Source organism: Phascolarctos cinereus, unplaced genomic scaffold (assembly GCF_003287225.1).
Source record: "Phascolarctos cinereus isolate Bilbo 61053 unplaced genomic scaffold, phaCin_HiC Scaffold_2;HRSCAF=192, whole genome shotgun sequence".
Lineage (NCBI taxonomy): Eukaryota > Metazoa > Chordata > Mammalia > Diprotodontia > Phascolarctidae > Phascolarctos > Phascolarctos cinereus.
The window spans coordinates 156,986,163-157,002,299 of NW_027555625.1; the positions used below are offsets into that span (position 1 = coordinate 156,986,163).

The 16,137-nt window shown below is 35.4% G+C and overlaps 1 protein-coding gene across 1 annotated transcript in view; it reads left to right on the forward strand.

Annotated features, from left to right (window-relative positions):
- The window catches only part of RALGAPA2 (Ral GTPase activating protein catalytic subunit alpha 2), a 417,261-nt gene that overhangs the window by 166,265 nt on the left and 234,859 nt on the right, over positions 1-16,137 (forward strand). Inside the window, exon 25 of the mRNA XM_020989297.2 lies at positions 15,451-15,579. Within this exon, the coding sequence (XP_020844956.1) occupies positions 15,451-15,579 (129 nt within the window). The remainder of the gene's footprint in view (positions 1-15,450; positions 15,580-16,137) is intronic.

Consider the following 16,137-nt stretch of genomic DNA (forward strand, 5'->3'; position numbering starts at 1 on the left):
TAAGGTCTTAATTTGTTAAAGTTTCATCACGAGTAATAGCTCTTCCATATTATCTTCATCAACCTCATGAAAAATAGGCTGCTCTGGGAACTGTATGGTGTGGTGAATTTAACAAAGACTAGCTCATGATTGAGGAAGTAATTACATGTTAAGCCCCCCCCACCCCTTTTTTCTAACACTATATGCAGTTTATAGCCCTTCGTTCCATTACTTTTTTGTATTTTTCAGTGCTTTTCTGATACTGTGCATGTGCCAAAATTCCCATAATGAATATGCTAGCTTAACTATCTGTCTTCTTGATGAGCTGGGGGAAAAAAAGAGAACAAAAACAAACAACCAAAAAAAATGATATGTTCTGTTGGGGAGAGAACAATGAATTGATTTTTGTTGTCTATTGCCAAGAACCTCTCCCTATTTGCTAATTCCTTCCCTCTTGCCTTCAAACATCCAAATCTTCCCTATCCTTTAAAAATCTTTAGTAAGCTCTACCATTTCTTCAGTGCAGTCTACATCTCTTCTATTTTTTTCAACCAAATTAATTTTTTATGTCCAAAAATGCATCTTTTTCTGTATACTAGTCAGTTACGTCTCTGTCATGAGGTACACTGCTGTAGGTCGTTAGACCATAATAGCAGTAAATTTAAACTTACTCCTTCTGTGGATGCTATGTGTATTTGTGGGAAGGAATGAACCATGTTCTTCAGAGAACGTTTTGTATTAATTGTCTTTACCGTGTTATCTGAGCAAATACCTTTGGTACAAACTAATTGAGACTATTGGATGACTGTCAGTGAGGACTAATGCATTTGGCCCTCAGGACATACAATAGGAGAAGCATAGTCTCTGAGAGTTATTTTTAAAACCCTCCTCTCCCCCTCCTTCTTCCTCCTCTTCTTTTTTCCTTGCCACATGTGGTTCCTCTTCATTTTGGGCACCATATCCTTATGTGTGGATGCTATGTCTATAGGAATATATTTTTGGATGCTTATATTTTGTAAGATATTTTGAGGGTTTGGGTACTAGCTTTAAAAAAATATGTATCTTTATTTAGTTAGCTTTATTTATTTATTTATTCCCCCTAAAGCTGGGACAACTTACTTTTTGTCCTGTGCAGTTTTCATTTATGATTTCTTGAAACATAGCTCTGATGAAACAGGCTTTAAAAAAGCCCATTGTGTTTCAAATGGAGCTACTTGACTGTTCCTTTAAACCCAAATCACTCTGGCTTTCATTGACTGGCCAATAATATCCCCCCAGTGCAAGTTTCTGTAGCATTATTTAGGCTTCATTGTTGATGCTGGAGGCAATAGTGAGCCACTGGAGTTTATAATGGGACACTATCATGGCCTGACCTGAACTTGAAGATCAGTTTGACAGCTGAGTGGAGAATTAATAATGGGAGTGGGAAGAAACAAAGCAGGGAAATCAACCAGCAGACTTACAAAGCCTTATATGTTGTTCATCTTTTCAAAGAGGACCAGTGACATCTTGAGGTGATGGCTTAACTGGATTTAAGTGAGGCAGAGTTGCACAAAGTTGTCAGCCTCACCTTCTCTTTCAGAGTCATCAGAGTCCAGTGGCGAGACAAAAGTCAAGACAATTGGCTGTGACCCTGGATGCAGTGGGTGATCTTGGCCTTTCTAAATTAAGGTCCTTCTCTGGACTCAGTTTGTCTGAGGTAATGCCCATTCAGTGACTAAGGGCTGGGTGAGAATTGAGGCAAAAGATGGCCTGATTTACCATCACAAAAATATCAATTTGGGAAAGGAAGACCCTCAAAAGTTTCTGGCCAGAACAGAAAACAATTACTATTTGCACTCATTCTAAGCCATCAAAGCCTAAATAATGATCCACAGAAACTTGGACTAGGGATATTATTGGCCATTCAATGAAAGCCAGAGTGATTTGGGTGCCTCAGCATAATGAAGGACTTGAGCTCTCTGCTAAAGCATAAGCTGTATTTGAGTGAAACTCTTAAAAGACTTTGAATTATGTAGGTCTGATGTCAGACTCTCTGTTGTCTGTGTATCAGGTTAGCTTAGTATAGAGAAGCTAACTCTCCAAAAAGTTACCTACAAGGTAAAGAATTATTTTGGCTGTGGGGACATCCAATATGGGTAAAAATGCATATCCAATCCATTTTGCCATGTGATTCACTTCTGGCTTTGCATTAATGTGACAGAGTGACAGAAATGGAAGCAGATCATGCAAAGGATAAACCAATTCTTTGTAAAATTTTAAATCAATATATTTCATTTTTATATTACCTTTATTTCTCAATATACCTTTCTCTCTACCATCCTTTATAGTGAAAAAATACAAGAAAGAGACAAAAAAAAAGCAATTCAACAAAACTAGCCAACACATCAGCTAAAGCCATCATTATATTCAGTATTCTACAGCCATTCTTATACATGTCATTCCATAAATATTCTACTCATGATATATCTGGAATGCTAGAGTTTTTTAAATATCTTATAGAAATTGGTACAATATCCGGTATGTACATCTCTGCAAAAAGGAAAGGAGATGCAATTTCATGTCTTGGTTATCAAAATTCCATAGCATTCGTTTTCAGGGGGTTTTTTTTTGGTCATTGTTTTTGTTCTTTCCATTTACACTGTTTTTGTATATATAGTTTCTTGCTTTTGCTTTTTCAATTGCTTCAGTTCACATAAGTATTTGCAAGCTTGTCATATTCTTCATATTCATTATTTCTTATGAACAACTCAATATTCCATTATACTTTTGTTTCTTATATGACCTCGATATTTCATTATACTTATGTAACACATTTTCTGTAGTCATTCTCCAGTTGTTGGTTGTTTATTTGTTTACATTTAATTGCTACAACAAAAAATATTCCATCTGGGATCTTTCTATATTCAAATTTCTTGGGGATATATTCTTCACTTACAGTTTTTTGAATCAGAGTATGTACATTTTATTCATTTGTTTAACATAATTCTAAATTGCTTTGCAGCATGGATGAACTGTCAGTAATGCCAAACTCAAATAGAAATGGATCCCTGTAGCATATTGGTTTAGAAAACCACAAATAGGGGCTACTAGGTGGTGCAGTGGATAGAGCACTGGCTCTGAAGTCAGGAGGACCTGAGTTCATATCTGGCCTGAGACCAAACACTTGACACTTACTAGCTGTGTGACCCTATTTTTAAATTTTGTTAAGCATTTCCTAATTACAATTTAGTCTGATTCAGGCCTGAGTTTTTGCAGCAGCAAAGAGAGTTTGACACCTCTGGATTAAGTCATAGCTTCACCATCAGTGAACTTGTGTGTCAGTCTTTCCATAACAGCTCCAACTTTGACTATTCTCATTTTTTCATGTTTGCTAATTTGTTGGGTGAGAAGTAAAACATCTGAAGTTGTTTTGATTCTCACTTCTTTTTATTAGTAATATGTAGCAGTCTTTCATGTGGTAGTTTGTAATTTTTCTGTTATCAATTCTTTATATTTCTTGACCATTTATTAGTTGGTATGGTGGGAGAGAGATTTATTTTGTGCGGAGTGGACTGATTTCCACAATAAATGGTTGAATAAACTTCTCTTTGTTAAATGTTTTATGACCAACAAGTATCTCATTGAGTTCTAATCCTAAGCCTGAACCCTTGCATTGGTCTGAGTAAGGCCTGGCCTAGAACCTGGCATTAGTTTTCAGCTATGGATTAGAATATCATATTGGTTATCTGGGAAATAAAGGCAATGTGATAGAAATACATGTCAGATGCTCAGATTCGCAAGCTACTTAGAGAAATGATAAGATGGCCAGATACAGGAGCTTGTCAACTTATAGCTGTACTACTTCTAGAGATGCATATGGGGCATACTCTCATCAAATAAGGGGGACTGCACTGACCCTGTGGGATCAACCTGAATGGGTGCTTAGTGAGGTTGACAGTGTTCATGGACCTTAAAAAAGTTTGTTTCCCCATCCTAGGGTAGAGCAAGATGAATTCTTTGCGTTGAACAGCTATAGATAGGTGTACATGCACTTTCAATTTTTAATCTTCACGTTTTGTAGACAGTGGGGAAATTTATAGTCATAGTAACAGCAAAGGTGAAAGGGACATTGCTGATGGGAAGGGAAAATGGACTAGAGGGGGAAAATGGACTCTCCAACCCAAAGATTTTGATGCAAAATATGTTTTATCATACCGAGGTTAGGGTTCCAAGGGAAAAGAATGAGAGAGGTGAGAATAAGAATGGGGAATCCACTTACATTTTTTAGATTCCTCTGTCATTTATGAATAACTTGGTATGTTTATTTAACTAATAGTTCCCCTTTATTAAAGATACACACTTCTCTTTGCTCTCAGATCCTTGTTCCTTTTTTTCTAACCTTTTTCTTTCTGTTTATCTATAATATTTTGTGATTTAGTCGTTACAATATTGTGAGAATTCTTAGATTTTGCTAACAATTGGTTTATCTTGATTTGATCAGTGTGACTTGTTTTAAATACCTATCTTTTGGGGTTGACCATTGTCCAAAGACTTCCTTGAAATATATATATATATATATATATATATATTATATATATATATATATATTATATATACATATATATATTATATATGTCCTTCTATAAACTTTTCAAAGTTGAAATATTGTTCAGATATGTTTCTTTCCTTAAAGCAATGTATTGTATTTTTCTGAGCAGATAATTTTGAGTTCCTAGTTCATGCTTCTTAATTTCTTATAACAGAGTCTTTGCTCTTGTGACAGAGTTATATCCATTGGCTTTGCCCTTCCCATACTGGTGTTTCTAGATTTTTTTTTTATGATTTATTGATTCTTCAGGTAATTAACATGGTCAGGCACCAGAGTATGTGGGATGGATAAGTAAATAGAAAGGGCCAGATTGTTTTTATCAAGGCCCCAAAATACTTAATGGGAAGTGCTAACCAAATGGGATAACTTGCTTGAGGTTGGAGGATGTGGTGAAAGCATTCAGACCATCCTAGCTTGTCCAGGAGTGAGAATTGAAGGAGCCTGTTGAGAAATATTAACAGCTGCTTCAGGAAGCCCTTTTTTGTGAGAAGATTTAAATTCTGAAATCTAATTATTTGGGGAGTTTCTAATTGAGCTTTTTTTGCTTTATGGAATATGCCATTCTATTCTCTTTGGCAATTTCCTGTGAACACAGAATTATCCTGATTATTCAGCTTACCTTTCCTTCATATGTAAAGGTTTTTCTCTTAGTAGCTTGTTATTGAAATTATTAAATTGAACCACTATATGCTTTCAAATTTGAAGCTTGTGCTTTTTTCTCATAGCAATCAGCAGATTTCCTTGACTAGACAGAAATCAATTTTAAATACTTGGTCTATGCTAGGCACTGTGTTAAGCACTAGGGATATAAATAAAGGGAAAAAAATCATCCCTGCCTCTAAGGAGCTCGTGGTCTAATGGGAAAGACAATATTAAAATACTCTATGCACATATTGTATGTATGTGATCTGCCTCCATGTTAAAAAGAACCTCAGGTTTATCCTATTAATATCCCTGGGGAGGATAACTTATTCAATAGGGGTATCACAGGGTAAGCTTTCATAGACTTGCCCCATTGTGGAACTTGTGAGGCTGTAGGAAAACTTTAAACAACAGTCTGTTGAGTCAGTTGAATTCAGTGGTTGTTGAGCATGTGGTACAGTGGTACAAAATGGAGCTCCTTCTGGCCACGTTCCATTGATTTGGGAATCTCACAGAAGATTCTTCCAAAGCCAGTTGAATCTGTTAGACAGCCGGAATTTGGATTGTACTTTGTCCATGTTTAGGTGATTAAAATGGGGATAATTTGCATACCTAGTCCTTTATGGTAAGTTCCAAGGGAGAGGATAAAATTTCTGCAAGTGTTTGGTAGCCTGGATGGAATCTATGTGAGAGGTGGCCTACTTTACTGCATTATCCCTTAAGCTTTCCATCCTGTCATCCATCCATACCTACATATATATATATATATATATATATATATATATATATATATATATTATATATATATATAATATATATAATATATATGCAATAATTTTTAAATCATTAAAACTGTCATAATTAACATATCTTTTCACTTTATGAAAATAAAAACTATGTTAAGAATAATTTATTGATATATGTAATATTTTCTAGTGGGATACTTTGGTATGATTTCTTTTGTGGATTTGGAAGAATGGGCTATTTTACTTAATGCATGGTTGTACTATAGGTCATACCTGAATTACCAATTATCCAAAAAAAAATGGAATACAGTTTAGTTTAGCAATCTTTTAAAAATTATCAAGCATTTATTCCCTTTTCCTCCCACTTCCACATTCCACTGGGGGAAAAAAAGAAAGAAAAACAAAACACCTATAACAAATATGCGTAGTCAAGATAAACAAATTCCCACATCACCCATGTTCAGTCTCCTTTATGAGAGAAAGGAGAGAAAATCTTGAGAAATAGGAAAAAGAAGTACTAGATGACTGGCTGTTGTATTATAATCATAATCTTGTTGTATTTTACAAACATTAAATGAATTAATATGTGTAATTATAGTTGGTGTTTAAGTTCAGATTTGGTAATGTTAAAAAAAAATTAAAAGATAATGTCCTTGAGTGTCTATTTTTTGTGGCCACTGTATTGAAAAATTTTTGTTTACAAAGTTAATCCATTTTAAACTGCCATAAGCTGGGATGTTTTCCATTTTTGACACTACAGTGCAATATTTTGAATCAAAATGGTCTATAATGGCCCCCCCCTTTTTAAACTTTTCCATAACAACGTGAGCACCAAATTATAGCTGTGCAATTATGTAAACAATGGAAATGCTTCCAGAATGAGTCTTTCCTTTTAAATTTTCATTTTATGTAACTGTTGAAAGGTTTGGTGCTATAATAAACAAAATTATTTTACACATTTATCGTTCTAAAGGTCAATTATGAAAGAACTAAAGAAACAACACTATACAAAACGAATAAACCAATTTCTGTTGCTGTCACCATATGTTTCTCTTATTGCTTATTTTTTCCCCCAGTTACTGTGTACATAGCGTTCAATTAAAGGGATTCATTTACCAAGCTGAATAGTTTGTGTTTATGGAGCTGTGCTTTGAAGGAAAGGAAACAACATGCCTCTGTTTGAATTACCTGATTTTTTTCAAGATCACTGATAAGGGACAGATGTTCTCACTTGGTTACTTTCTCATAAACCTGAATCTTTTGATAAGCTGCAAAGCCATTGAATGACTATATTGTGATCTAGCTTTAGCATTTAGTATAGGCAGAACACAGATTTTTAATCAAAAAAAGAAGAAAAGTTCTAGAACTTTGTGAGCTGCTACAGCATCTTGTGTGACAAATTATTTAAGACAAGTATAAGAAGGTTTCTCTGTGCTTTGTATTAACTTGCTTTCAAAATTATATTAAATTTAATAGGTACTCTAACGTCAGTTTTACCATGGCTTTAGTTGAAGCTGAAGCCTATGTAGAGTCTATAGAACCTTATATTTGGACAAAAATGACTGTAAGTCTCATGCAGTAATGGTAATTATGATTTATAGATTGTAATAATAATACTCAGACTACCTAATTGAGTTTTTACGGTGAAAGTACTCTTTAAACCTTAAAGTGCTATGTAAACGTGAATTATTGATACTTCAAAGGACTTAACAGTTACAAAGCTGCTCAGGTCCCTACCTGAACCAGAATCTCCTTAAAATGCAAATCAAATCTAAGATTCTTTATAGACCTCCACAAAAGGAGAACCTGCTGCTTTTTGAGGGAGTCCATTCTACTTTGTGATGAGTTCATTTGTTAGGAAGGTTTTCTTTTATATCAAGATCATTTTTGCTTCTTGCAACTTCCACTTATTGTTGCTAGCTCTTCCATTTGGGAGAACAAGTCTAATCTCTCACAGACAGGCAGTGCTTCAGATACATGAAGTATCTATCATGTCAGCAATTCCACAGACATCTATAAAATACCTGCTATGTTCCAGACATTGTGCCAGGGATAGAAAGACAAAATGGAAAACAGTACACTCTTTCAAGAAACTTAAACTATGAGGAGGCGAAAGTCAGGGAGGGGATACAGCATTTACACAGATAAATCCATGATACTTTGAAGAAGTAGACGTCTGAAAACAAGGGTATCTGAAATGACTTTCTTCTCATAAGAGGTGGCACCTGAGTTAAGCCTTGAAAAAAACAAAGAATTTAAGAGGTAGATGCAAACTGCGAGTGCATTCTAGGCATGACAAATAGCTTGTGTAAAGGCACACTGGTATGGAGTGTGTGTGAACTGTTCAAGTTTGAGAAATAGCAAGGAGGCTGATTTGGCTCTAAGTGCCTAAAAGGGACAAATGAAAGACAATTATTTTTTTTTCTGGAAAAGTATGGATGAGCAAGATCATGAAGTGCTTTAAATGACAAGATGAGGAGTTTATATTTTATCCTTGAAGCAGTAGGTATACACTGAAGTTGCTTGAGTAGTCCAGTAACATGATCAGACTTAAGTTTTAGAAAGATTATTTTGGCAGATGTGTGGAGAATAGAGTGGTGAGCAGAGAAACCTTGCATTCAGCAGTCAAAATCAAGAAGCTGCTGCAATAGTACAAGAAAAAGGTGTTAAGTACCTGAATTGGGGTTATGGTCATGGGAGTTGAGAAGTGTCATGTAAGACATATAATGGAGGTAGAGGTGATAGGATCTGGTAATTGATTGGATATGGGGTGAAATGTGACAAAAAGTAATAGCCAAGGAAGGATAATGATAAAGTTGTAAACCTAAATCAGGGGTTCTTAACCTGAGGTCTTTTGTTTTTTAAAAAGTACTTTGTTAGCTGTATTCCAGAATAATTGTTTCCCATGTATTTTATTTTATGCATTTAGAAACAAATATGGAAATATATAGTAAAGCATTATAGTATGTTTTATGTATTTATGTGTGTGTGTGTATGGGGAGGGAGATAGAGGAGAGACAGACAGACAGACAGAAACAGAGAGAGACACAGAGAGACAGAGAAAGAGATGTTGCTGCACTCAAGGAACTCGAATATATGAACTTCCCTATTACTAATATCTTCCCTCAAGTAACTTACCTTCTCCTTGTCCCCCACAACAACCAGTGATATAGAGTGTATATATATATATATAATATATATATATGTATATATATATATATATATGTTTTTAGATTTTTTCCTTTATGTAACATAAGAGAAAACAAAGACCAAGAGAGATGAAGTAACTTGCCCAAGATCAGACAGCTTCTGGCTTAGCTGGGGAGCCAAGGGCTCCAATCCAGGTCCTGCCAATTTCTTTCAGTTAACTCGTACATAAATTTCCTTACTTTCTTCTCTAGGTATTTTTGTTCCTCCTCAGGTCCTTCTTGTCCTTTGGATAAGTTGTTGTCCTTCAACTTTTCTCCAGTTCTACTCAATGTCTTTTCTACAAATTCAGTCTCTCATAATTCCAAAGTCCTCCAAACCCTGTTCACAGTTTCTTTGTCTTATTCAACTTCAAACCCTTCTCCTTCAGAGGCTGGAAGTAGAATCAGACACATTCTTTCACTGGCTTGTTCATTCATTTATTCAGCAGGCATTTACTTTTAGCAAATATTCATTTATAAAGCAAGTATCAAGTGCTTATGCTTACTGTGATCCAGCCATGGAGTTTTGCAGGTAAAAATGAAAATAATCACTCCCCTCAAGAAACTCACTTTCTACTTGTTCCTTACATCCATTAGTGAGGTAGGGAATGTAGGTATTTTTAGATTATTATTTTTATTTTTTACATAAGAGGAAACAGACCAAGAAAAATTAAGTAACTTGTCCAACATCAGACAACTTCTAACTTAGTTGGGAAGCCAAGGGCGCAAATCTGGGTCTGGATTGTATTGAATAGGTCAATGACATGGCCAGACTTGTGGAATATCACTTTCGCAGTTGTATTGATTTATAGAGGATAGAAATTAATTGGGGAGACTAATTAGGAGGCTATTACAATGGTCCAGGTGAGAGGCCTGACCTAGAATGTGACTAGAAAGGAGACAGATGTGAGAGATCTTGTGGAAGTAGAATTGATAAGCATTGGCACATGAAAGTGTACATGTGTGTGCGCACGCGTGCATGTGTGTGTGTTGAAAAAACTGATTTTTCAAGTCTGTTGCCCTTCTCCTATACTGTCCTCAGTGTAAACACCTTCATCAAAAAGACTTTGGAAATAATAAAAGGTTATTCTTCTTTTCCTTTTGTTTTAGAAACGATATGTATTTCTGTTATATATGACAATGCTTTACTGCACTGTCATTATATCTGCTCCGTTTCTTATGTTTTCCAAATTCCAGAAGACCTTTTAGTACTAGTGCTTATGGAAAACATGGACAAGCCCGTTATGCCTGAAATTTGAAATCTTACTGAAATAATTCAAGAGGTATACTTATATTGTCTCCTTTGAAAATGTTTGACACATAAAATAATCACAACTTTTTTTTTTACAAGTCAAAAGTATCTATAAAGTTTTTATGTCCAAGCCTAAACTTCACATGGTATATATATGTATATGTGTGTGTATGTATGTATGTATATGCATATCTATCTATAGTTACAACTTATTGTACACGATATTGTGTAAGTAGATTTAATATTAAAATAGCTTCAAGTCTATTATACAGAACAAATATTCCACTACTTTGAAAAATATAGTTATAAACAAAGCACCATATTCTTTGTTCCAGAAAATATGACAGTATACAGATGGTCTTTAGGGCATGTTGTGTACTAAAAGGAGTTTATACTATAAATTAGCACGAAGCCAACTTAGATTTTTTAGTCTTTCAGCAGAAAGATTAAACTTTAGGGACAGCAAAGGTCTATGCACCTAATTTGCATTTTGTGCAACCCTGGTATTTATCCCTTGCTGCTATTACCACATAAATGTAAATCCTTTGAGTTAGAATTGAGTGTGGCTAATCAAACAAGCAGGTGTATTATAACTAGACTGAATAAGCCTAACCTTTTTTTTCTTCATTTTCACACCAAACCTTTTCTAGGGCTTTCTATATTCTATGGTTACCAGATCAGGTCCTAGTTATTTCCCGATTTCCCTGTCATCTTGTGGGTGGTAGAGGTTAGGTAGGCTAGCCATCTGCTACTCTACCCTCCCCATTGGTTCTCCTTCCTTTAAGAAGCAGGTTTAGTTAAACAGATTGGCGAAGGTCCAGAGGGGGCAGTCTGTGTGACTTTATCCTAGTCAAATTGGTCTGTAGTTCTTTAGAGTGAATAGCAACTTTGTTATTCTCTTTTGCTTCTTCACAATTTACATATCTTTTCTACTGTGCATGGGCATCTGACACTATAAGAGAGGGCAGGAGGCATCTCCTACCCCACACCCCCCACATCTTTATTTTACAAAGAAATAAAAAGTTTGGTTTTTTTGTAAAACAGTAGTTTTTAGTTCTCACAAAGGTGGCATAGGGTAGCATTCTCAAAATAAATCTAAATGTTCAGTTGTTGAAAACTAGTTTTGAACTACTTGTTAAAGATTTTTTAAAAATCATATAGGGTATGGGATTTAGAATCTAACATTAACAGGTGGAATTAACACAAGCACCACAAAGTTAACATTATGGTTGTTTGCCTTATTAATCTTCAAATATGCTACATTCTGCTACCTTTTTAGCCAGGTTTGCACAAATCCTTTCATTGCAGCATATGTCAACAGAAATGTTCTCCCATCTGCTGCTGTATGGCTTGATGTCTGATATTCAGAGACAAGGGCACAGCACAATGCGTACCTCTGTTAGTAGTTACAGGTGTGTTGTGAGGAGCCTAGTGCATTAATCAGACCCTTAATTATGAAAAAGGTGGATCTTTTGTTCTGACCTTGGAGCACGAATTTACCACACACTTTATAAAACTACAGCATCCATCTGCTCCATCTCTTAGAATGTTTGTCTTGACTGATATTGACTTTAAAATGTATCAAAGGAAGTGATTAAAACAGGTTTAAACATTAACTTGAAAGCAGCAGTATAGCTCATTTTGGTTGAGAAGAATAAAGAATTTACCTACCAAGATTAGTAAAAATATTTTTGTATGTCAAAATCACTCTTTAAGGTGTTTTAGTTAAGAATGGAGATATACATTGACTTCTTAGAATTTAGTTAATTATTGTGGCTGGGTAATAGATTTGAGTTTTAGACGTCAATGTTCTGCAAATTGTTACAAGGCAGTTCTGAAGTAGCCTTATAAGAAGGATGAGAGAACATCTTAAAGTTTTTTTTTCTAATTAGTGTCCAGAAGCTGAATGGGAGCTCCTATGGTTTGATTAATGTGTATAATCATAAAATGCCAGATAATGATTCTCAAGTTTGCCTTATTTTTAATCCCTTTTCTTGATCTAATATTTTTAATCCTTTTCCTGACTTTAATGAAGGTTTCACTGAAGCCAGATAGATTAAATGACTTAACTGAGGCCATGCAGCTAATAAGGGGCAGAGACAGAATTTGAACCTGAATTTGGCCTCAGACAGTAGCTGTGTGACCCTGGGCAAGTCACTTAATCCTGTTAACTCAGTTTCCTCATGTGTAAAATGAGCTGGAGAGGAAATGGCAAACCACTCCAATATCTTTGCCAAGAAAACCCCAAATGGAATAACAGAGTAGGACATAACTGAAGGACTAAACAACAATGACAACTATGATTCCAAATCCATTGCTTTTTCCATTGCATTATGCTGTGGTTACACTTTTTTTTGTGTGTGTGTGTGTGTGTGGTTACTCTTTTTAGTGACTTGTGTTATACTAGAAGTCAAAGGATACTCTTTGTACATTAGGGAAAGGTCTGTTAGTTGTGTATCATAAATTTTGATTACATGTATGCGTACAGGTATCACTAATAGTAGTTATATCTTCAGATATGAAGAATTAAAATCTTAATATGCTATAGTGTAATCAATGAACTCTACTCTCAAACATTTTAAAATGTTGATTATCTATACCACTTAGTTAAATTGAAGAGGAAGAATTCTTTAACTGTAAAAGATTTTTCAGTCATTGAATAGCTGAAGAAAAAAAGTATCTTCTTTACATTCTTTAATCACCATTTTAGAAGTTGAAGAGCACTAGAGTTGGGAAACAATATGTTTCTGTAACCAAAACAAAGTTGGAACATTATATCCCTTGTATTTTTTACTTTCCACTGGAATCTTTGAAATGTCTGATTAGAACTGGAAAGGACCTTAGAAGCCCACTATCTATCCCACTCCACCTATTCCCCACCTCTAAGAAAGACACACTTTTTACAGGTGAGGAAACTGAAGTTTAGAGTAAGTGCAACAAACATTAACTAAGCACCTACTATGTTCCAGACACTATTTTAGGGCTTTAGAAAGTGAAAAGCAAAAATGGAATAGACCCTGTCTAGGGTCTAGAGGATACATTTTATCAGTAGAAGTAACGTACACATATCTAAGTACATACAGGGTAAATATGACATAAACATTAAATATCAGCAGCTGAAAGGCCTCATGTAGGAAGGAAGTGGTGTTTGATCTGAGCATTGAAAGAGAGCAGGGATTCTAAGAGGAAAAGTTAAAGAAAACATGGATTCTAGGCCTGGGGGCATAGCCAGTGCAAAGGAACAGTGACAGAGATGGAATGTTCTGTTTGAGGAAGAGCAAAAAGGCAGCTATGGCTGGATTGTAGCTTGCATGGAGGGGAATATTGTATAACAGGGCTGGAAAGGGAGGGTGGAACGAGGGTATGAAGAGCATTACATGCCAAACAAAGGAGTTCATATGTGATCCTTGAGCTAATAGTGAATCACTGGATTGTTTTGAATAGGGCAAAGACATGGCTAAACTTGTGGAATATCACTTTGGCAGTTGTATTGGATTATAGAGGAGAGAAATGAATTAGGGAGACTAATTAGGAGGCTGTTTCAGTAGTCTAGGTGAGAGGTGATGAGGGCCTGAACCAGAGTGTGACTAGAGAGAAGGAGATAGATGTGAGAGATCTTGTGGAAGTAGAGTTAACAAGCATGAAAGTCTATGTGGAATGAGGAAAAGCAGTCAAGGATGACTCTGAAGGTGCAAACCTGGATGACTGGAAGGATGCTGATACCTTTGACAAAAGTGGGGAAGTTTGGAAGGAGAGTAAGTTTGAAGGGAAGATAATTCTATTTATGGCATTTTGAGTTTGAGGTGCTTACCTAAAATCCACTTTGAAATGTCCAGTAGATAGTTGATCATATGGGACTAGAGATGTGTTGGGAGAAGTGTTAGAAATGTGAATCTAGAAGATATCTTTGTAGAAATAAGTGGGATACATTGAGGTCATCAAGAGAGTACAGAGAGAGAAAGAAGGCAAAAGGGCACTGGACTGAAGCCTGGGGAACTCGTTCACCTAAGGAGTGGGATATAGATGGTGGTCCATCAAAGGAAACTGAAAAGGAGTAGTCAGACAGATGGAAGTGGAACCAAGAGAGAACAGTGTCTCATAAGAACTAAGGGAGAATATAGTATCCAGGAGAAATGGATGGTTAACAGTGTCAACTGCAGAGAGATTAAGAAGGATGAGGATTATGAAAAGACAATTGGATTTAGCAATGGGAGAGAGCAGTTTCAGTTGAGTAGTGAGGTTGGAAGCCAGATTGCAAAGAGCTGAAAAGTGAATTTGAATCAAGGAAGTTGAAGCACTCAGTATAATAGCATTTTCTTAGAATTTGGCTGTGAAAGAAAGGGGAGATATAGAAGGATATCTGTAGGGGGATGGTAAAATCAAGTGAGGGTTTTTCAAGGATTTGGCAGACTGGTATTGTGTGTTGTCAACTTTTCACATAATACCTACATGACATGGAAAACAGAATCTCCCTGAATTTAAATATGTGCATTTATGAAGACCAGTATTAGTGAGCTTGAGCAAGTCCCTCTTTAGTCTGTTTTCTCATCTCTAAAACAAGCAGGATAATGTTTTTACTAGCCTACCTCTAAGGATGTTGTGAGGACTAAATGACTAAAAATACTTTGGAATCATAAAGTGCTATTAATGTAAATTATTGCTATTATTAGGACTAGCTGAATTACTTGGACAAATCACTTTGATTCTTGGTGCCTCATTTTTTTCCATTTTCAAGATAGATATCGTAATACCTGACTCTAGGAATTAAGTGGGCTAGGTGATCTTCAAAGTCCCTTCTAGCTGTAAAATCTATGATTTATTTATCTCATAAAGATGTCTATAATATATTTATCTCATAGAGAGGTCATGAGCACATATGAGGTAATAATTCTTTCCTCAAGTATATATACTCAGCTCTTAAAGGAAGGCCCTGTGGAAATACAAAGTATAAAGTGCTGTTGCAAATTTTAGAATCTCATTGCTCTTCTGTTTGGAAGTTTTTTTCCTTGTAAAATTGAACATGTAATCTCATGTTTTTTTCTTCTCCCTCAGGATATCTTAAATACTGTTATAAGGCATTGTCCTTCCCGTTTTTTCTTCTTGGGTTTACCTGGCTTTACAATGCTGATAGGAGACTTCATCACTGCTGCATCCAGAGTTCTCAGTACAGACATGTTGGCGGTGAGTATGACAATGCTCAACATCCACGTTCCCAAGAGAGTGTACAATCGCTAACAAGGTTCAGATTTCTCTACTCTTAACAGGTGTTGACTCATTAGTGCAATGTGAAACTAGGCTCTCAGGGTAGATACCATGGCAGCTGATGTGTGAAATTGTAGGATAAGGTGACATACTAGTATTGCAAAGGTGTTTCATCAAAAGGCCAAAGTGTGAGAAATCATATCCTCGCTAGTATTTCAGCACATTTACACACTAAAAAGCAAGTCTTGGGTTTCACAATCTCATTAGCTTTTTATAATAAATGAAAATGGACCTAGATGTTTGTAATAAGCACAGATTTCTAAAGATGCCATTAAGAATTTTTTTTAAAATAGAGTTAAGAGACATATAAAACATTTTGTTTACTTTAAAATGGGAAAATAATGGTTTTTAAAAGGAAGGGTTTTTTTTTAAAATTCATCATTCAGTAGCAATTTGTTAAAGGACACAATATCATCAAAGCACTGAATGAAGGGAATTACAAAGATAATTAAGAGGTGGTCCCTGCCCTCCTTCATA